General features: G+C 35.5%; 2 protein-coding genes across 2 annotated transcripts; both read left to right on the forward strand.

The window, feature by feature from the left end:
* The first annotated feature begins 1573 nt into the window (after nt 1-1573).
* On the forward strand, nt 1574-1981 carry LOC130725510 (uncharacterized). Its single transcript, XM_057576729.1, has one exon. The coding sequence runs from the start codon at nt 1574-1576 to the stop codon at nt 1979-1981; it is 408 nt and encodes a 135-aa protein (XP_057432712.1).
* Nucleotides 1982-15736: 13755 nt separating this feature from the next.
* LOC130723077 (CBL-interacting serine/threonine-protein kinase 23) lies at nt 15737-24109 on the forward strand. The gene is made up of 15 exons (XM_057573999.1): nt 15737-16339; nt 19102-19164; nt 19312-19383; nt 19497-19604; nt 19861-19941; nt 20021-20074; nt 20159-20284; nt 21050-21139; nt 21272-21391; nt 21477-21602; nt 21914-22030; nt 22328-22384; nt 22500-22574; nt 22851-22932; nt 23698-24109. Exons 1-15 carry the CDS (start codon nt 16157-16159, stop codon nt 23715-23717), a joined length of 1374 nt encoding a protein of 457 aa, XP_057429982.1. The 5' UTR covers nt 15737-16156; the 3' UTR covers nt 23718-24109.
* The last annotated feature ends 15 nt before the right edge of the window (nt 24110-24124 follow it).

Genomic DNA, 24124 nt, shown 5'->3' on the forward strand with positions numbered 1-24124 from the left:
GGGCTACTTATATAAAGTTAATTCACTTAATTGACAGCATTGACTATAGCTGTAATTATAGTTTATTTTTCTTGGATATATTCCCCTGGACATAGTGTATATGTTTGTTTAGCAATTCTGTTCATTGGAATACCACGTAGAGTGACCATTCACATTTTGAGTCTTAAATCGTGCATTTTCAGTTTTCTAAGCACATTAATGGAAAGTTTAAGTTAACCCAAACACACTTGAAAGTTGTGTGATATTTCAATTTTTATAATTTTTCATTTTATCACACGTTAAACATTATTTATTAAAATACTTTTAATTATTTTGTCAACAAATTGACTTGGAACCGATTTTTTTCTTAATGCAATTTTTTTCAAGGAGTTTTTTAATGTAATTATTATTACTTATTAATGAAATTAGGAGTTGGTTCAATGTTAGTGCCCTTTCTTCTAAAGTAGTATTGAGAAGTCAGCTAGGTTTGAGAATGTGAACGAATAAGGGAGAGTGAATGAGATGAAATGAGAAGTTACATTTGTTGTTTGAATGGTGTCACTTTATATAGGAGCAAGATTCTTATCTTCCGAGGTAATGGGGTATGTGGTTTTAGAGCGCTACTCTGACCGGTGGTCCTTGGTTCTCTAGACCTGTGGTGACAGTCAAATCACCCTAACTTCAGCCAATCATGTGATTTAGGGGAAGTTTATTGTTGGTTTACTTCCTCATGCACAATGTGTGCGGCTAGAGCAGGGTGCCATTTACCTTTATGAGACCCATGGAAGGGACATGTTGAGGTGTCGTTCGTTTAGTCTTGGGAGGGAGTACCGCCCTAGAGAGGTGCACCTTGTTAAGGCTAGTTCGTACGATTTGGGCATGTGCTCATATTGGGGTCGATTGTTGATTATTGGTGCCAACAAGGTTGGTTGTTTCGTAGGTTGGCTGGTCATAGATGTGTTGTTGTTTGGAGCCAATGGTGACGATAATCCTGACTCTCTGTGGGTAACAAACATCGTCCTCCAAACAATAGTTCCCCAGTTGTGGCATTGGCGTAGCCGATGACAATAAGTACCCTAACTTGAATGTAATCGAAAATATCTTTCGAAACAGTAGTTATCTAGCTCTAGCTACCTAGGGAGAATAAATGCATTAAAATGAACTTAGAATAATGATATTGTGTAGCAATATTTTGTCCCGTAAATTGTTACCCCTCTCAATCCTCAAATATTGCACGGAAGTAAAAATTGAGTGAATAGAGAATTTTGTCCCCATTCATTCCCCACCCCCTCAAAAAAAATTGAACCAAACAATATTAGTTTGAATAAACTCTTTCCTCCCCATTCCATCCATTCTCCTTTCAACTGAACAATATGTAATAGAAAACTACCCTAGAACTAAAAAGTTTCTTAATTATATAATTATGGTAAATATTATATATAGTTTCTTAACTATATTTTGGGCCTCATAGTGGAAGATGAGGCTGGCCCAACTAAAAGTATAACATCACTATTTTTAACCAAAAAAAACAAGAAGAATAACATCAGTGTTGTTTGAGGTCTGAGAAGAGACTAGAGAGTATCGATCCTTGATGATGAGACCCTCACTCTCAAATCCTCCACATCTGTTCTTCCCATTCCCTTCTCCTTTCACTCTCACCTTCAATCCCAAACCCTTTATCATCTCCCGAAAATCGCAACCACTGTTGCTGTTTGCAGTCAACAACAACGAAAAGGGGAAAACAGTAGAAGGAAAACAAGAAGAAGATGTTAACGATTCAAGCAAACAAACAAGACCAGCCTTGTTTGGTTTCAATTGGAAAACCCTTTTAGACCCTGACCCTGATAACGTTGTTGCTCTTGGATTAACGGGTCTTCTCACATGGGCCAGTGTTCAAGTCCTCTGGCAGCTCTTGTTTATCTCCTTCACCATTCTCGTTGCTGCTCTCAAGTATTCTTTCATTGCTGCACTTCTCATTTTCATTCTCATCACCCTTCTCTGAATTTAATATATATACAATGTTTTCTTTCTGTTATGTTGTTGTTACTTGTTTGATATATTCATGTTCATATGTAATGCAGAATTCACTAATTGTGCATAGCTGCTATTGTTGTTTTTGTGTTTGTGGTTTAGATTTGTTATTTGATGATTAGGTTTGAGGAGATTTGTTTTTTATTTTCTAGAAATTTATGGGTTTCATGATGAAGATGTTTGAAGAAGATGGAAATTCTTTGGATATTCTGGGGCATAGTAGTCCATCGCGGATCACGGCCTGTTGTGGATGACCCCCAAAAATGAAATCCCATACAAGGGAAGGCTGCTATTGGCCATGAGTTGCAGGATTTCACGGCCGTGATCCCGTCACGGCAGGGGTCTGTTACGCGATGCGACGGTGCTATAGCGCGCTATCGATAACTATGTAATCGGGGGGTTTTATGTCCAGGACTAAATAGATGGATTTCATGTTTTTAACTTTTCTTTTACACGTGGACGTGGCATCCACGTGTGTGAGCCTATGTGTCGTCCATTCCGTCCCCGGGACAAACGGAAAAAGTGGTGATGACTCACACTTGTAGGTGCGCATTTTAGGTGCATTCAACAACAAAATAGAATATGATGCGTTTTTGCTTATTAGTTGTGAGTAATATACAAAAAGAAACGTTTAGGTGCGCATTTTAGGGGCATTCAACAACAAAATAGAATATATTTGTCATGAAAGACATATTCAAACACTAGTTGATTTCTGAAGAGTTGTTTCAACCATAGAAAATTTAGTCCTCCAACCGTACAATGTCTGATTCCTTGCTTCAGCCCTTCTTTTCCGGATTCAAACCAAATATAGGTTTAAATACACCCTTATATTGTGTTTAATTTCTGCCTTCAACATCATTTGACAATTGATCTCTCTCTATCTTTCCTCCATTCAATACAATCCTGCTTTTAACAAAACCCAATTCAGCTAAAGAGAAAGCAAAGGAGTTAGCTGAATTGAAGTTTTCTAATCTCAAATGGTGAAAGAGGTGATGAAATCAAAGCACAATTGGGGTGAGGTTGCACCTGCTCTCATAACATCATATCACAAGAGACCCACATCACGTTTTTCCAAGTTAGAGACCATTGTTGAAGAGGAACCACAAGTGTCTCAAGTATTTCACAAGGGTGCTTTTGTTTCTTTGCCTCTGTTATTCTCTGGCTTTTTGTACATTTTCTTCTATAGAGGATGTGTAATGTGAAAAGAATCTTACCAATTTTATTGTGTAGGTGATCATACTAATTAATAAACGTACAAATTATTTTCTTGCTCGAGCATGATATTAATTTCTTATCGTATATAGATCGATGAAATTGTACAGAAGCAAAAGTTTTCCTAATGAGCATTGTTCTTTGAGAAGAAAATGACGATCTGTATGTTTATATATATGCCTCTACTCAATTTTATTTCATATCACTGAGATAAAATTTGAGGACAGATGATCTTGATGTTGATCCTTAATCAATATCGGTACCTAATTAATATCCAAAGCTATTGTTAATTCAAGTTTTTTTAATATTCGTATTTAAAAACTTTATACAAGAATGTCCCTACCTCTGGCACCGTGATCTTTGCCGGGTCTGCGATAACATCCCAATTGTTCTCTGCGGCAACAAGGTTGATGTGAAGAACAGACAGGTGAAGGCAAAGCACGTTACTTTCCACATGAAGATGAATTTGCAGTACTATGAATATCAGCTTAGAGTAATTTGGTACGCCGTATTAAACATAATAGTATAAACTTAAACAATATATTATGAACTTATTCATTGTTTGATGCTCACATTGTATTATATAGGCTTATCATCAATCCCCTCTTATACATCAAAATGATGGATTATTTAATCCACCCTATAAATGATAGATAAGGTATGATAAGAGTATGATGTATGAACTACTTGAATATATTTAATCAACCGCCACAACCACCACAACCATCACCACCCTCCGCACCACCGTCACTGCCATCACCACCACCGTCGCCGCCGCCACCACAACCACGCTCCACCACTGCCAACATCGTTGGTACCGTCATTGTATCGCCACTACTACCACCGCCGTCGTTGCCGCCACCACCACCCCCACACTCCACCACTGCCACCATCGTTGATACCGTCATCGATATCGTCGCTACCACCACCGATGCCGCCGCCACCACCACTACCGTTGTCTCTATTGTTACTTTTGGTTGTCTGCATTTTGTCAAAAACAACCTGATGTCGAAGCAAATGTTGTGCCATCTGCCTACGTGTAGCACATGACATTAGTCCCTTACTCGGAGTGCTTATGTGTGCCCTGGAAAATCTTGTGAAGATTTGTTTTGTGGTTACTTGCGGTTCAAGTAGCTGTATCGTGATTGCATTTAATGTGGGTTGGTTTATTTGTTGAGACAATCTCTGATTGAAGATTTGTTTCTATTGTTTAATGACAGATTGTTTTAATGCAATAAAATCTTGGATGATTGCGTTACTAGTTTAATAGATTTGTTCCAGATCTGTTTGTGCGCTCTATTTTCGTGCAAGCCCATTGAAGATCAAGACCTGAAGAACGACTATTTAAGGAGGCTTAACCCTAGTTGCAATGTGTGCGTTGGGCACTCAAGGATTGGGTTTTAGGGTTGTGTTTTGTGAGTCCTTGTTATGTTATTTGTACACCACTCTACTGCCTCCATTGATCATCATATTACAATTGGTTTGTTTTAGCTGAGTTGTAATCTCTTCAAACATGTGTTGATTGTTGTTACCAATCACTGTGGCAGTGATTGAGAGAAAGTGAGAGGGACTCTCATACTTAGGTCGATATACTAAGTAGAAAAACACTGGGTAGATTAGGAAAAGAACTATGAGCTGAGGTGTTCATGAGTGTCTGTAGTTCCTAAATCTTGAGATAGTGGATTTTCTTTCTTTGGGCGAAGCCCTCCAGATGTAGGTGATGTTGCACCGAACTGAGTTAACAACTCTTGTGTTGTGTTTTTATGTTTTTAAGCTTTTGTTGCAGTTTATTGTTGATCGATTGTCGAACCTGTTGTTTCAGTATCGCGTAGAACATCTGCTGTGCGAGAACCAGAATTTTAGTCTCCACCACCACTGTCGCCAACACCCACCACCACCACCACAATCGTCGCTACCATCACCACCGCCGCTACCAACCTTCACCACCACCACCACAATCGCCGCTACCGCTAGCCACCACCCTCCAGGCTCCTCCACCACTGTCACCACCATCCTCCACCCAGGGCCGGCCCACAGCCCAGGGCCTCCAAAAAGAAGGGGCCCCCAAAAAAAAATTCACATTAAATTTTCCCCAAAAAACAATTTAGTTATAATAATGTTCAAGATATTATTAATGACTTTAGCTGGTCTAGTGGTTAGTAATTGTTTATGTTACTTTTATGTAAAATATATAACAGTATCTGACAGTTGTATCTCCAAGAGATATTTCTCTTTATTAGGGGTCCATTTTTATTATTTGCCCAGCGCCTCCAAAATGTCAGGACCGGTCCTGCCTCCACCACGGTCACCATCGCCGCTACCGCCACTACTACCACCGCCACTACCACCATATATCCACCACCACCGCCACCATTATCACCTTCCAATACCACCACTACCACACCACTATTGTCGCCACCAAATTATAAGTGCACGACCAAACGCTATATAGTATTAAAATTTTATCAGGCCTTATCCTATCAGGCATAATACAATCAGGTTTTATACTATCAGACCTTATACTATACAGCATATTAAAAAGTTTGAGAAGCCTTTCCTTTATCTTGCTACGAGACTTTTAGGTGATCCTAACTTGCACTTTGTTGAATCTCCAGCATTGGCTCCACCTGATGTTCAAATTGATTCAGCTGCACAACAACAGCACGAGACTGAGCTTGCTGCGGCGGCTAGTCAACTCCTTCCTGATGATGATGATGACGCATTTGATTAAAAATCTGCGTGTCTGTTGATCATCTTTCTGAGTTGCTGCTTCTGTCCAAGCTAAGCTACACTATGTTGTGGGTATTATGACATTTTTGGTGTGGATTTAAGTATCTGAAATTTAATCACTTATAAGATGTTTTACTTAACTGCAAAAATGTATGAAACTACCTTATTACTTTAAGTCTTTAACCCTTTTTCTTATTCGATGTATGAGTGGTCACTTTACTGTATATATTGCTTAGAATTTATGTGTAATTCTACTTGGAATCTAGATTGGTACCCTTGCACCAATTAATTAATTTAGCTGATAAAAAAAAACAAGTCTACAATTTATAATCGATAATGACTTACATTTTGAGAAAAAACTTTAAGTATTGCAGATTCCTTTGAACCAATGTCCCTTTAATTTGCCACATATATGTTTACAAAGATGATAAAAATAGTTAATCTAGAGTTGATTAATAATCATTGTTTCCATCTATCTATCTATCTATCTATCTATCTTCTATCTATCTATCTATCTATCTATCTATACTATATATAAAAGCAGAGTTTCTGCAGCCTTGAGGGCAAACCGGTCATTCAATAATTCATTGCACTACAACATATTTTTCAGCATGGGTATTTCAGTAAAAATCCACATAGTTTTTTAAAGATTCAATCCTGGTCGTTGATAACTTTGTGACAACTCTTCAGCTTCAGGAGAAAAGTCAGTTTCATAGTAATCTCATTGTCTTTTGGTATTCCCAAATGCATTCACTAAGCTCAATTTTTTAGAACCTTTGAAGAGACCTTCAATCTTCTTCAGTTTTTTAGACCTTCAATCTTCTTTAAGCCTTAAACTACGAGTATAAATACCCCTTTGCTCCATACTATTTTTTGTGGTTTTCTTACCTTTATTTTGCTTCTTATTTGGTTTAAAGTAGATCAATCATTGACACTTCAAGCTTGATCAAGCTTCCAAAGGGGATCCAAAAAGCAAAACTAGCCAAAAAAGACCCTCTAAGATTCTGCACACCCAACCAAACCCAACCAGACGGTAAAAAAAAATTAGCAAACAAGTTTTCCTAATGACTCATACTTGCTAGGTTACTTCTCATACAACAGCAGCATTGCATGCTCACATTGTAGTTTATTATTAATCTTTATCCTTTTTTTATTTTAGATGTTATTGGGCATTTAGTTCACAAAAGGTGGATTAGTAGAAGGTGAAAAGGATGGGAAGACAAATATGCATATAGATGTTGCGCTACACGATTCGACGTGAGTCTTTTTCATACATTGATTGATTATATTAAATTTTTTAGACTCTCCTAAATCATTAGGTTTACTTTATTAAAATTAGAATGAAAATTGCGGAGGCAATCAACTGGTGTGTACACTTTGAGGCTTATACGCAGACCAGATGGTGGCGTACTTAAGCCAAGAAAATAACGAAGAAATTTTAGTTTAGATAGTTCATTTGTGTAAGATCAAAAATTTGGGATGTTGATGATGAAGTTCGAGATTGGGTACACAGTTGAATTGAACCATGTTTGATGAAAGACTAGGAATTAAGCGTGAAGTAGCTTACGTGTAAGTTTTGAAGACCTTGCAACTGAGAGCAATTCAAGGTGCAATGATGGAAATACCAAGTGTACAAATTATTTTGGGATTTAGTCAGTCAAGGGCGTCAATTTGTTCTAGGTAAGCTCTTCTTTTCTATGTGAGATTCATATACATACTCCATAGTAAAGTTATTTGGATATCTAAGTAAAAACCTTTTCTTGGCTTAAAAAAACGCAAAAAAAAAATCCGCCAGAACTCCAAGATGCATAAACTCCCAAGAACATCCACTAAACTCATCAGCTTCAGGCATGACAGCACCGGTGTGAAGCAGATCCAACAATTTTTATATTTAAAATAAATTTTATTCTCTTAATTCATGATTCTTCTTTTAGTAAATCTATAAAAATAACTAAGAATATGAAGAAAAAAAATACACATTATAAACAAAAATGAATATCTCCGTGTATTTCACGGGTCACAAATACTAGGACTTGAATTAAAACTTCTCGAGTCAAAATCTGTTTATATTTTCCAATTTTTTTCTTCTGTTTTTGTGCTCAATCAATAATTATTCTATATGAAAACTACTGTTACCTCAAAAAAAATTACTTTCTTTTTGGGTAAGACGTCTTTCTTTGAAGGAAATCATGTTCGAGTCGAGAACATCCATATCACTGTGAGGTTATCTCTCTTAGGGGATAGTTACTTTCATTCTACATGAAACAAAAAATAAAAATCTATATGAAAATTACCTAAATGCACAACAAATTTACCTCACATAATTTGTCTAGCTTAAAACTCTCATGTATTGTCATTTTTTCTCTTTTTTTTTCCACTCTCTTTTATTTCTTAGATTTCTTTTCATATGTTTATCTGTTTGGCATAAATAAGATGAAAAGACACACACATATATATATATAATAGTTTCTTTTATGCAAGAGGAAAACAAACACATTTCTCATGAAAAAATACTTACAAACTAATATTTTCTTATATCTAAAATTAAATTTTATCATTTATTAATCGGTAAATTATCTTTGGCCATAGTTAAAAACTACTACACACACCCTTATTAATACCAACCACCCTAATGTGCAGCGGTAGTGAAAATGTAACACACTTTCAAGTGTGGTACACATTGGGGGATGATAATGATACGTGTGGGTGATATTAATATCAATGTCCATTATCTTTTAATACATATAACAACAATAACACATATTTTAAAATTTTACGCAATAAAAAAAAATGAATATTCCCCCGTCCATCGCACGGGTAAAAAATATTAGTAATTATTATAAAAAAATTTAAATTTTAACTCAAAATAGGTGGATATGTGCATATTTTACGCTTCAAACCAAATTCATTATTGCGTAGCGGAGCATGTTATCATTCACATATCATTTACTTAATAGTTTAAACTTTTGAAATATTTGGTTGAATGAGATATGCTTATAACTGTTAATTTTATAACAATTGATTATAAACCTATAGCATTTTGCTGCATCCCTCAACTTTGCATGTCCTAATTCCAAAAAATACAGGTTCAATATAAAGATTAAAGCTCAACACAACTGCTTGCATGGAAGCTTCCAACAAATAAATTAACCCAACATATATAATAGCTAAGAAGAAGGGGGCCGGGAAATTCTAATCAATAGGTGGTGTAATCATACACGAGCAAACTAAGATGAGATTAGTTACTAATCAATTTCGATTTTCTAATTAATAGACCATATGCTAGCTAGACATGAAAACTAAACGTTACATATGTAAGTACTCTGTACTCATGACTACCTAAGTACCTATATATGCATCATGTAGTCACCATTGTGAATAATCTCCTTCATGTGGACCAATTACTTTTGGATTTTATATGTAACTAATTAAATACCATAACTACCATTCACACACGCCGGAAGTTGTGGCCAAACGACACCGGTGGCTCCCCTGCATGAGTTGTGAAGATTGGGTACTGGTGAAGACTGAAGAGGTGCCTCTAAGCTTGTCTCCGTTTCATCTTCTTCATAGATTGTTTCCAATAAGGTTATTTGGGTTTGTATCTTGATAGCATTCACCAAATAATAATGAGGGGCAAGAGCACAGAATGGAGTTAACAATGAAGAAACCATGGAGTTTGGGGAAGACATAATTGGCCAAGCTAAGTTATCGACTTTGCTCTAAGAGAAGGATAGGGTTGTGAGGTTATCCTACTTGGTCTGCATATACGTCCTTTTATACTACAATTTGAGGCATGCGTATCCATTAATGAAAGGAAAATAATCTGTACACACTCAAATTGTACTACGTACACATCAAGAGAGATAGGAATAAAAATTCAGAATTAAGAGATATTTATAATTTGATGGAATAAGAAGATAAAATAAAATAATTTATTATCTCATAGAGAGCACAGGAAATAGAAGAGAGAGAAGTAAGAGACGTGTGAAAACTATTGGTGTAATAAAAAAGAAAAAATATATATGAATATAAGAAGAATGTGACCTCAATATAGGAAAAAATGTTAACTATAAAAGGAAAAAGGATCTTTTGTCTATATCATTGCAAGGATATGGGTGTCTACCACCCCACTTTTAATATTAATTAAAAAAGATGATAAAGCTATGCATTTGTATGCATTTGAATTTTGATGGATATGAATGAGTGAACTGCTGAATAGCATTGTATTGGAGACTGCTATTGATGTCATTCATTTTGAGATTTTTTACCACCACAAAATTAAAATATAAAGCCCCTGTTTGGTTTAAAGGAGGGGAGGGGAGGGGTGGGGTTTTAATGGAGGGGAGGGGAGGGGAAGGGAGGGGAGAGATTTTAATACTTATTACGTTTGGTTCATAAGAGGGGAGGGGAGAGAAAATAACTTTTTTTTTGGGTATATGAAGGTAGAGAAGAGATTTTATGATTAAAATTACTTTTATACCTTTTTACATATTTACTTGAATTTAACAATACAATATAACATCCTTTCTTCGTCAACAACTTCACAAACCATAATTTTCCAGACCTTACACAGTGACAAAAAGGAGAACGCAGATGCACTATTCAGTTCACAAAAGTAAGGTAATGACAATTGCAATTAAAGATGAAACGAACACTGGTTGCCTACCACAAGACCTGTAAATGGGCCACAAAGCCAAATAAATGAAGAAAATGCATATGCTATTCCCAACGTCTGTAGCAAAAGGCAGGAGTACATATATAGTTATTTGCAAAGCTTGAATATAATGGTGGACATATACGAAATTGAGGCCTATAAAAAAAACGAAATTGAGGTCGATCCGATGGTCAGGTTCGTCAACGCCGACGCCGGCGGCAAGAGAGATCAAAGATGGGGGCTGGTGTTGGTATGAAGAAGGGAAACCTTAGGATAAAAAATTGGAATTTTTAAATTTGTGCAGGGTTATTTTTGTCCTAAATTTATTTCCCCTCATAATTCCCCCACTTTTGGGGGGAACAAAAAGTTGAGGTTGGAGGGATTTTGCTCCCCTCCATTTCCCTCCCCTCCTAAAGTTTGTACCAAACAAAATCAGGTTTTAAAAATCCCTCCCCTCCCCTCCCCTCCATTCTCCTCCAACCAAACAATTAGAAAGTGTTTTTGACTGCTATAAAAATGGGGTGTCCTCCACTATTTAATGATTAAGGTATCAATTTTTGATTAATATTGTCATTAAAAAAAAGCGAAAGAAAGAAGAGTAAGGGCAGATAAGAACCAGAAGAGAAAAGTTGAAATGTATATATTAAATACATACTTGTCAGGTTTCGAGCATCCAAATATGGTTAGTCAAAACTATTAAGTTAGACGTTAATGAGAAATGACATTGAAGAAAAAATTGGTGTGAATAAATTGATTAATTTTTCTTTGTAGTTCGATAACTCGCAGTCCAGCAACTCACTGCGCGTAGCACAAGATGACCATTTCTATCCATTTTTCATACATTGATGAACAAATTAAAGCTTTGTATATTGCAATTCCCTAGCTAGGGCTTCTGAAAAGTCTAAAATGGCTTTTACTCAACCATAGGTGTAATCAAGTTAATCATAAGTCACAACAAATTCATATAATTATATAATGAGTAGTTAGATGTAAATATGATCAATATTGGTCCAAATGGTTATGTGATTAATGAATAATATAACCCTATTAATTCTTTCCCGTATCAATGAGTATACTGTAATAATTAAGCTTAACTAGCTAGTAAGGAGAAGACTGGAGAAAGGGTAAGTCATTTTCCTTGTCTATATGCACTACTTGTAGGAAAGGTGTTAAAAGAGAAAAGATAGAAATTGGCTCCATTTGCAAGACTTGCCTTTATGAAATAAATGCAAAGCTTGGCATTGTCTTTGGTTCCTTTGCATTTTACTCATAAGTCAAGATTTGGCACAAGGCAGCTCCATGTTTCCACTTTATGATTGTAAGAGTTGCTTTTCTCGTGGGCCTCTAAAGATAATGAGACCCTACATATTCCAAGCTTTTCTTCACCTTTCAAAGTTTGATTCTCCTTTCACAAGCTACCCTCCCTAATACGGCATATGTAGCAATGTGACCTGGTGTTTTCAATGTAGTTAGAGTCTATCTCAGAAGCTGTATCCATGTGCATGGCTCTGTAAAATGACAAGAATGGTGAGATAAAAGGAAATAAGAACTTGGACAATATCATTTCTTTAAAAGAAACAACTTGATTCCTATCTATCCTAAATAGTGAGGCAAAACTTGAAATCGTGAGACCGTTGTTGTGATATGCACGAGATCGTTGTCATCATCATGAATTATAGGGTTGTGAAATAACCATACTTTTGATTTCATCATATATCACGTTATGTATTTCATAATCCAACTAAATATGTTTAAGCTTTTAGGTAATCGGTTTAATTCACATTAAACTTAAATAAAATCAATTAAAATTAGGATTCAGTTTTTATTTAGACATAAATGAATAAATGAAAAATACGATAGAGGATGTGATAAAAAAAAAAGAGAAATATAAATTTAAAGTAATTAGACACTATAAGAAATATGTATTTTAGTGACAAAACTAAGTGACGATTATTAATTTTTGTCACTAAAAATTTATTATTTGTGATTGTTTTTTATTTCGTCACTAATACTATTCACAATAGTGACCAAATTACAAATCGACATTAATACTATACATAATAGTGACCAAATTATAAATCAGCACTAATACTATTCGCAATAATGACTAAATTATAAATCGTCACTAATATTATTTGTAATAGTGACTAAATTATAAATCGTCACTAATATTATTTGTAATAGAGACCAAATCATAAGTCGCCACTAATACTATTTGCAATAGTGACTAAATTATAAATCGTCACTAATACTGCACCACCACTGCCGCCCAGCACTAGCTTCCACCACTGTCATGGTCTTCACCGTCGCCTCCATCGCCACTTGCACCCTCTACCACCACATCCACCATTGTTGTTGTTGTTGTCGTCACCACCTCCTTGAACATCGTTGCCACCACCACCCTTTACCACTGCACCACAACACGTCGCTGCCACTACCATAACAACCGTCGCTAGCAGGTAACATGCATGTTGCACTAAAATCATACAAGTTTTAAAGGCAAGTACACCCTATCGCTCAATAAATATATTATTGAAGTCCTAGATTATCACCAAAATTTGGGCTCATTGACGAATAAAAGAGAAACCGGAGAATAAAATTTGTTAATTTATTCAAGCCAATTTTAGTTTATTTTAAACTTGAACCAGACTAACACATCAACACCCACTTTTTTTTTTGTCACCACTCAACCCCCACTTTTTTTTTCGGTCGAACTCAACACCCACTTATACTTTGCAAAAAATGGGATCCTTGGGTTTTCATTAGGTAACAAGTGGGCCGGGTCATTTACAGCCCATTCCTTATATTCACTTTTTTTTTGTACAAAAAATGAGACCATCCGTCGGTGTTTCTTAATATCCGACATGCAACAGTAGTATTAGCTAATATTTGTATGTTCGGCCTTGTTTAGGTTGTAATTTGTTTCTTTGGATTGGGCTATTAGATTTAAAACTGATCCAATCAATTTGATGGGTTTTCTTTACCAAAAAAAACCTTGATGGGTTACTAGGTTCTTGTTTTTTGGGATTTTTTTAGTCTAACAATGTATGTTCCACGATGGACAATCATGTTTAAACCATAAACATATACTACATCTTAGTGAGGTTAACTCTTTTTCAGGAATATATTTCTCATCCATAAAACATAGTTTCAAAAACTATAATTCATTTTTTTTTTAAGAATTGAAACATGTGAATTTTAACAATAACACAAATTTGTGTCTATACAAAATCTCAATTAAGTACAAACTGAAATACAAAAGGGATTAGCATCTACAAAATCATGTATAGAACCATACAAAGTGAAACAAAAACTAAAATAAACATCATGATGCATGTGGATGTGGGTGGGATGGAACTTGATATGCAAAGCTCAAGCTTCGTGGGGGTAAAGTCCTTTGGCCAATGGGTGAAGATCCTCTCAATTTTTTTCTCTCTCTCAATTTTCTGCAGTGGACATTTGTGGCGGTTTCTTGACATTTGTGGCGGCTTGAAAATTGAAAGAAAGCAGCACAAATATCCAATACAGAAAATTGAGAGGATTCGTTCCCCTTTGGAATAAGTATAAGTGTGGAACTAACATCTTTCACATGGTCCACAAATGCAACTCAGAGTCCAAGGTATCAATTGACTTGTAGCCTGTAGGGGATGGGTTGACAGTTAATTTATGGTTTGGCCGTCAGCTACCATCAAGCATTAACTATCTTATCCTCGGTTACAAACTCATTTGATCCGTTGAACTTGTTCTTGCTTTTTGGAATAATGTTTCATTTACATCTCTTTGAGGTGGAAAGAGGTGGAATGAGGAGAGAGATAGGAAAAAAAAAAGTAAGAGAAAGAAAATATGACATGTGATAGATGATAAGAGAAAAGAGATAAAAATAAAAATAGATGAAAATGAAGTGTTTAAAAAATGAGGTGTGTATATATCATTACTGTGCTTTTTGTCTTAGATATCTTATTGCAAGGCAGGGGTTGGGTGTTGGATCGTTTTGAACATTTCCTCCCTTCTAGCTATGTTCACTGTTCAGGATGTCATGATTTTTTTTGAACTTAGGAGGATGTCATGATTACTCCTCCTACTAATGCTTATCTATAGGTCTCTAGATTATGTGGTATGAGCTCATACAAGCAATGAAGTCAATTCGCAACAAGTTATGCTATGAAGTTGATCTCTCTACCTACCTGCAGGGTTACTTATTTAATTTCAACGTTCCGAGTTACAATTGAACGAGTTATGATATATGCACACCCTTCCACTTCTTTTCCACCTTCATTTTTATCTATTTCTTTTTCCTTTATTAATCAAATCATTTATCACATCTTTACTTTCTCTCTAATTTCTTCATATCTCTCTCTTCCTCCACCTCTTCTCCACACCTCATTTATAATTATTCCAATTGAACATAGTTTTACTATAATTAATTAGTATAACCAATTGTAGGTATGGATATCATATATTATTTAATATAAACTTATGAGTTAAATTGTTTTTTGGTTAGGACTTATAAGCAGGGACTAAACCCAAAAAAGAAAACCATCCGCGGGTAAAGTTCATGAACAACACTTCTGAAACATCAACGAAAGTACATTTGAACACCTCAAAGGGTGACAATTCAATACATGAAGTCCGAAACCTCAGTTCATTAGCCATGTTGGCTAAGCAATCCACTACTTGGTTGGCCTCCCAACAAACATGGACACAATAAAACTCTCGAACCTTCTCCTTCTAAGCTCTGATCTAGTTAACAAGGGGAACATAGGAGTGCAAATAATCACAACCAAAGTTAACTTATGATGCACTGCAAATGTAAAACTTTTAACCATTTACATGATTTTTATTTTAATTTCAAACAACAATTGGACCAATCAGTATCACACAACACATGCATACATTGAATCATAAACTTAATCCGCCCTCTATACCATACATAAATTATATTATCCTAAAGTCAATAATGTGGTTTATAATATTGAGTGACATATAACAAGAGTTAAGATTTTGTCACATGGAAAACTACCATGGAAAATTCAATAAAATACAATTTAATGTCACATTTCACCTGTGCCACATGCACCTTCCCCACACGAAATTCTCATTAACATTAAACAATACAATCAAGTCCAATCCAAAGTTGAACCATTCACCTCTCCTTTTTGTCATCTTCAAATCAAATCAAAACCAAACACCATTCCTTCCTTCCTTCCATTCTTCACAACAAAAGAAAGAAAGAAAAGATCACAAATCCACACCTTCAATTTCTTTCCTCCTTTATTCTTTCTTCCCCTTTTCTCTCCTCATTCAATCCAACGGTCAACCACCCTCCACCCTTTGAATGGAATCATCAACAAAAAGAACATTCCACGGTTAATCCCTCAGATTCTCTCGTTTGTTTGATTGCTTCCGAAAGAGAAAGAAAAATGAGGTTCGCAAAGTCACAGGTATGGCAACCCTGCAAGAAGAAGAGGCTCTAATACCTAATATATATTCAGATTGCTTTAGAGAGAGAAAGTAAAGGGAATCGGAGAAGTTAGAGAGAGAAAGAAGATGTCGTCACGTTCCGGCAACGGCGGAAGCAGGACCCGGGTGGGGAAGTACGAGCTGGGTCGGACTCTGGGTGAGGGCAATTTCGCTAAGGTCAAGTTTGCCAGGCACGTGGGCACCGGGGATCACGTGGCCATCAAGATTCTCGACAAGGAAAAAGTTCTCAAGCATAAGATGATTGGCCAGGTAGTTCCAATTTTCATACCTTCTATGTGTTTGTGTTAATGCCTCAATGGTTATTCTGAAATTTTTATTTTTTGTTGTTGTGTAAATCGATGTGAATTGTCTCTTTCTACCATTTGTTTTGTTTGGGGGTTGAGGTTGATGGTTTTTTTTTTTAATTGGGTATATGGGAAATCGAGAATGGGGTTGATCATCACGTGTTTGATTTGTTTTCTTCCCTCGTAAGCAACTTCGTCGGTTGACTAAGTGGTTGGAAGTTCGATTCTCAACTTTTATGAATGAAAAAAACTCGTTGGTCAGCCTCAACCGCTTAGTGCGGGATGAGGATGAGTTTCGCGGCTGTCGGTTGTGGGATACCTGGTTAACACCGAAAAACAACAAATGGGTACTTAGAATGTGGAAGTCATTGATAGTTGGGACGGTGGTTTTATTTTAATGTTTTGATTGTTATTTCTTGTCTTCTTCTTTTCAAGTAATTAAATGGGTACGTGTCAGGTTTGCAATTTTTTATGTTATGTGTAACATGGGGTTTGTCATTTTCTGTTGTCTTTGACATTATGGGGATTTTCATTTATATATGTATCAGTTGAAAGTGAAAACTGTTGACAAATATTGATTTTTTTTCAGTAGAACACTAAAGAGAAGTTATAAGCTCACATGGATATAACCTTATGTATCCTTGATAGTATTGTGCTCTAACCGAAGGCACCAAAGCATTGCATAAACTGCTTAATTCCTTATAGCCACAGAATTTAGTGTTCTTTTTTATACTTTATACTAATTACTACTTGATAGAATGAGTATTTGGATTAAATGGAGTTGACTACACGTGCAGTCGCAAATACAAGCCGTTCGGTCAAAATCGGACGGCTAATATTTATAGCATGTATTTATATTCAATTTATTGAAATCAAGTGTGCCGTCCGATCTTAATCCATTGTTTGAAAATGCATGACTGCAGTGACCGCATAGAAAACTGACTGCAGGCATTCTAGATCCGATAGAATGTAAACCGAGAGAAACTTGAGAGAGATGAGTTGCAGAAATTGTAAACTGAATTCATTGATTAATCTGAAGTACGAATGTTGTATTTCTAACGTGATCGTAGTCAGTTACGAACAGTTTCTGTTCTCTCCAAGACTTCGGGGTTAGACTCAGTGACAAGCACACAACCTATCTCCCAGTATCGGTGTTAGAGCGAAGATGCCTTAATCCTGTTTACCTTGATCCTCCTATAGGATTAAGGGTGTCTTTTTGGGCTTCGGTCTCCTAGGTGTTATCTTTGGGGTGATTTATTAGGTTTTTAAATGTCATATTGATTGGTTAATGATTGAACGGGTTACAGGCGGCTATTTATTACATGGTTATTGAATTCATAAACGACGTGCGTGTTTGTTGGGCTTTGAGCGCCCCTGGTGATTAGATTTACAGTGAAGCGTGTCCCATGATCTGAACCGGGCTATTGTGGAGAATACCCTGATATTCGGGCTGGGCTACCTTAAGCGATAACTTGGTTGGCACAGTTTCCATTCGTAATTGTTAATAGAATTATAACAAACTAACACAAGTAAACCTAACTCTAGAGTAGCATAATCCAACCGATACATTATTACTAATAAACTTAACATTTGCTTACAATACATAAGCCATAGGAGGAATGGGGTTGAGACCTGGAAATTTGCAACTAAGCTATTTATGATAATTCCTGTTAATACGCCTCCCAAACAATGGAGTCAAACTAGGCGATGGAGTTTTGGATTTTGAATTTGTTTGAAGGAACATGTTGACACTTGCCAAAATATCAGCAGTTAGTTAGTTAAGGCAAACTCCATAAGGTGACTACTCTCTTAACAGTTTATGTAAGGAATAGGAGGGAGATAATAGAGGGCAGGCTTTGGAGTTGGAATAACAATTTGGAGAATGACAGAACCACTCCATTGTACAATTCCAGATTCTGATTCTTTAACACAAGTACTGATCAGGGATGTGTCTGCAATAAAATCTATCTGTTCATCCTGGCAATTTTCTAGTTCTAGTTGGACATCGATGGTTTAGCAAAGTAGGTAAAAGCAAAAGTCTGAGGGACTCATTAGTCACACCAGTGTTTGGAACAGTCAAAGTTATAGAAAGGAGAAATCCAAAGTCCAAATATGGCCTGGAATAAGATAAAAACCAATGGACGAGTTATATGCATCTTTATCCCATACACCATCGTCAACGGCTACTAAAAGCAAAAAGAAAGATTTGAATCCCAACAAACAAAAGGTGCAGCGAAATGTTTACACCTTGCCCTCAAGGCCTCAACTTCCACCATGATCTCAACTTAACCAACATGAGAACTTTGAAGAATAGAACATTGTAGAATTAAAAACAAATTGTTCCTAGCAATCCATATGGACCAAATTGTTGCCAAATTACCATCCAAATCTTTCTTTTTCATATAAATTGTTTATTTGATTGTTTATCTCATATTATTATTAATAAGAATATACTTAATAGTATCACTTGCTTCTGTATTTTATTTCATGTGTTATGGTAACAGCTGGACATTTCAATGATTTAAGTTTAATGTTATGTGATTTGTCTGTTATTGGAAAAAAATGGTTTAGTTGGCAGAAGTTTTGTAGTTAAATTGTAACTATAACAATATTGCTAAATCCCTCCACTGTGTGAACCAACTTATCTTCTGCTAAATTTGTTAGTGTTTTCTTTGAAGCATGAATACTCTAGTCAAACCTGATATTCTGCTGTTCACTGCCATGCAGATAAAACGAGAAATATCAACAATGAAACTGATTAGGCACCCAAATGTCATACGCATGCATGAGGTTAGAAAGCAGTAAATGATTGCTTCCAAGTATTTACGTTTGCGCAATTTATTTCACTCTTCATATTTTTCTGTTTTAATATTTACGTTAGACTAGATTAATATTTCAGTCTTTCCTAAATGCTTGAATTACAAATTCCTGATGTAGGTGATGGCTAGCAAGACAAAGATCTATATTGTATTGGAATTTGTGACTGGTGGGGAGCTATTTGATAAAATTGTAAGTCAGTTTATACTTTTGTATGTGCTTTGAAGGTCAGAATCCTGTATATTAGCATTTTCCTTTTATAACCTTTCTGTTTTGGTGCTTTTGTTGCCATTAACTTGAGCCAGGCACGCAATGGGAGGTTGAAAGAAGATGAAGCAAGAAAATACTTTCAACAGCTTATATGTGCTGTGGATTACTGTCATAGTAGAGGTGTTTTCCACAGAGACCTAAAGGTGTATATTACTTTATTACACATTTCCCCTTTGTTTTCATTTTAAAGAGGGCGTGCTGGTGTGGGGTTCAGACAATAGGTTTTTGAATAATTTTATTAATGTGTTCTCTGCTAAAGAATTTATTTTTCTTCTATGGAATGTGTATACCAGATGTGTGGGTGGGTGGGTGTGAGTGAGTGTGTGTGTGTGAGAGAGAGAGAGAGAGAAGCATGAAAAGAAATGAAACTAATATGTTACTATGTTTTGTTTATTAAAGCCTGAGAATTTATTGCTGGATGCTAATGGAACGCTTAAAGTATCAGATTTTGGATTGAGTGCATTGCCTCAACAAGTTCGGGTGAGTATGTTGACTAACTTTCAAACAAGAGAAAACATAATTATGCCCAAATGGTAACTAATTATCTTACTGTTAATAGGAAGATGGGCTACTTCACACAACATGCGGTACGCCAAATTATGTAGCTCCAGAGGTATTTTAGCTTTAGATGCCACTTACACATGTTTTATCTCATATACCTTTTATTTATTTTTATCACTACTTCCTTATCATCTAGGTGATCCACAACAAAGGCTATGATGGAGCAAAGGCAGATCTCTGGTCATGCGGTGTTATTCTCTTTGTTTTAATGGCTGGCTATCTGCCCTTCGAAGAAAACAATCTTATGGCTTTATATAAAAAGGTTATTTTTACTCAAATGTCTATTTTCAAGTTTATGAAGAACATAACATAAATTCTTGAACATTTATTATCTGTGCAATATTTGCATATTAGTATGCACATATATTTAAGCATTTTGGATATGAGAATGACTAAATTTGTTGAATTTTAAAAGTAGATGAACTGAATTAACCCGAAAAAAATTAAGGGATCAAAGTCGCGCATTTCTTTTATGAATTTTATCATTCAGACGGGAGATTTATATATTGCTCTTAAAGTTAGACTAGATTGATTGGTTTGACTGAGTCAATTAGGAACTCGTCCACTGTTCGGTTTTCTTATGTAACCAAATGTTCTCAACACATTTCATTAGCTGGATACACCAGCTGGCTTATAATCAACTGATTGACCTAGTGATTATATATAATCACTTTCCTTACAACACTAACCTGGCCTTATCCCACTCATAATTGTGAATCCTGGATGGTGGCATGGATTGTCTGACTCCAAAGTGCTAATAGCTTGATGGCTTCTATTTACAAAGGGGAAATTTTAATTTACACCATACCCTATAAATTTGGGGTTGTCTAATAGAGGAAGATGTTATGCTAAGCAAAAATTACTTGCACTAGATTGGAGATTTGAATTGAATGGGAGATCTCCATGTGGAGAGGATGTACCTGTGATTGTGAAGTAGTTTGTGCATCTTTCTTTTAATGTCATCCTATATTTTGTCTCAGATGGTTCTTCCTCATTTTTTTCTCTTAATTTTAACGGTGAGTGACAGATTTTCAAGGCTGAGTTCACGTGTCCCCCATGGTTCTCTTCAAGTGCAAAGAAACTAATCAAAAGAATACTGGATCCCAGTCCTGCTACAGTATGTGTTACTTGTAATATTTGTTTAATTCTCTACTAATCTGGTTTTAATAAATATTCTTATTTTCCCCTCCATCTCACCAAATATGTGAAACCAACCTGTATGTCTTTCTCTTTTGATGATGTAAAACAGAGGATTACAATTGCTGAGGTCATTGAGAATGAGTGGTTCAAAAAGGGATATAAGCCTCCGGTATTTGAACAGGCTAATGTTAGTCTTGATGATGTAAATTCAATTTTCAGTGAATCCATGGTAAGTCTTTTGGTTTTTCTGTTCTCTTGAATTTTGTTCATCAAAGCTTGCATTTTAACATGTCAATGTTCTTTGTGGTGAACAGGATTCACAAAATCTTGTTGTTGAGAGGCGTGAAGAGGGGCATGCGGCACCTGTGACCATGAATGCATTTGAGCTAATATCTAAATCTCAAGGCCTCAACCTTAGTAGTCTTTTCGAGAAGCAAATGGTATGCATATCTAATAAGAAAAGTTAGTTGTATGTTTTTCTCTTATTAGTGCTTCACTTCACATCCCAGAAACTTGACATGGAGTTGGTTTTTTACTTGAAAAAATATATTCATGTCTTGTGAGGACCTATCAAATCACATCATATGATCAGGTCATGTGCACTTGAAGTTCTTTTCATTTACCCTTTTTACACTTTATGTTATGCTGTTTATTAGTTACAAGTTGCATGAATCAAGAATGTATAATCTCTTCAAATTTGAAATAATTGAATATGTTCTTAGTAAAGGTTATTTGTATTTGTGGCAACTAGGGACTTGTTAAAAGGGAAACAAGATTCACTTCCAAATGTTCAGCAGATGAGATAATTGCAAAAATTGAGCAAGCTGCAGGACCTCTGGGTTTTGATGTTAAGAAGAACAACTGTAAGGTGAAAAAATCTATCCTTATTCTTGTCTCTAATTTGCCTCACTTTTAATTTTCTGTCCCATCTATCAATATTTTGGATCTTTAAGGTTTCCAGTAATGGATTAAGAAATGAATGATGATAAGACAGCTATAGTCATTGCACTCCATGCCCTTGTTTACACACACCACATGTCCATTCAAAAAAGCAATTATTTTACTTGTCCACTTCTTAGTCAATATGCATATCAGGGCTAATTTGTAAAGTTAAACTCTTTTTGGAGTTTCTATTTCTGATAATAGATCTTATTCTGCATTTCAGTTAAAGCTTCAAGGGGAAAAGACTGGAAGGAAAGGTCATCTTTCTGTAGCCACTGAGGTATGTCTTTTCAAAGTCTGCTATCATGATCTGGAATGTGCTTCATCTTTTTAATGTGTTTGTTATCTATTCAGAACTCAGAGCTATTTATAATGCTTTTGTCATTGCTTTCCAGATCTTGGAGGTGGCTCCTTCACTTCACATGGTTGAGTTGCGCAAGTCTGAAGGAGATACTCTGGAATTTCACAAGGTAATTTTAATGCACAAGTTAATTATGTATTTGTATATCGGAGTGAGTTATCCTAGTTGCGCACACATGAGCTGAATCAATTTAACTATATCGTGATTCGTCTGCTTCAATTATTTATAGATAGAGTAAATTTCTTATATGCTAATGAGTCCAGTCAGCTAAATTTTACACATTTTAAACCTCCATTCAGTTTTGGTGGGCTGGACCAAAAGCTTCTCCCTCCATGTGTTCTTACAAAATAATTTTTCTTTTTGACTAAGTTGTTTTTCTTTGCAGTTCTACAAGAACCTAGCTACTGGGCTTAAAGATATTGTTTGGAAAGCAGACCCTATTGATGAAGAAAAACCTAAACCTAATGGTTAGTTTTTTTTTATTCTAGCAATCCTGATAGTTGAATTAGCTAAGTGATGATTTTAACAATTGTTTTGATCCTGGTCTATCATTTTGTCTATTTCTATATTCTATTAGACGGTTAACTATTTATGGTATGGTTTCCATTATTTCATAGATTTCAAATGATTGGAGGAATTTAATTCTGCTAATTTGTGTTTGTAAGTCTGCTACTATGCAGTATTTGTTAGTTGTTATTTGTTAGTGGTGCCAGAAGGCTAGTATAGAGTTTCTTTGGTATTGGAGTCTCTTATTACTCTTAATAAGTTTCATTTGGTATTAATCACTGGCAAATAATGTTCTTAATGATTTTAATCATACAAGGAACAAAGATACTTTGGAGGATATGTAGATAATGGGTTATGGTTGCCTTAAAAACACATTTTTTATGTTCTCAGCGATGCACTCGCCCCCTTCTCCAAAAAAGAATCTTACTTCATTTGGATCTGTGCACGTTGAGTACAAAGGCCATGGTAAAACTTAAAATAATCCTTGAAAAACTTTCCACAAAGCAGGAAAAATTTTAAACTTGGAAATACTAATATTCAGAGTAAATTACACATTTACACTTAACTATACCTGTGGCGTTTATGCAAAAACCTCTCGAGTTTATGCACAATCAGGCCAACCTCTTACTTGGGTTATACAACTGTTTAAGAGTAGTTCTTTCCAGCATTTTTTTTTCATTAACTTGGACTTCTAATGTAATATCACTTTGAATATCTATGTACAGGTTCCACTGCAGCGAAATGATTATGTTGCCTAAATCTTCATCTTTGTACAAAGTACAATCACATGTGTGTTATTGGGTAAGAGTGGGGATTACTTGAAGGATTCCTTTTTTTTTTTACATTATTGGTATATGAAAGTCTGTCTTTGTTTGATACTGTTTCAAAATACCATTTGTTTTTTGTGATGTGAGAAACGATAGAAATGCTATAGGGAAAACTGGTTCAACAGAAGTAAGAGAATTGTAGAATTTATCTGTATTACCAGTTGACAGTTTAATAGTTGACAGTTTTTTTTTTGTGTGGCTATCATGACATTATGAGTCCCCCTGGCCCTTTTCTATTGAGTAGCATGCATGCATGAACTGTAAAATAATACAATAAATTATTCACAATCAATATGCAGTTTTTGTAGTAGAGATTATCTTTTGA

The sequence above is a fragment of the Lotus japonicus genome, chromosome 6 (genome assembly GCF_012489685.1).
Source record: "Lotus japonicus ecotype B-129 chromosome 6, LjGifu_v1.2".
Lineage (NCBI taxonomy): Eukaryota > Viridiplantae > Streptophyta > Magnoliopsida > Fabales > Fabaceae > Lotus > Lotus japonicus.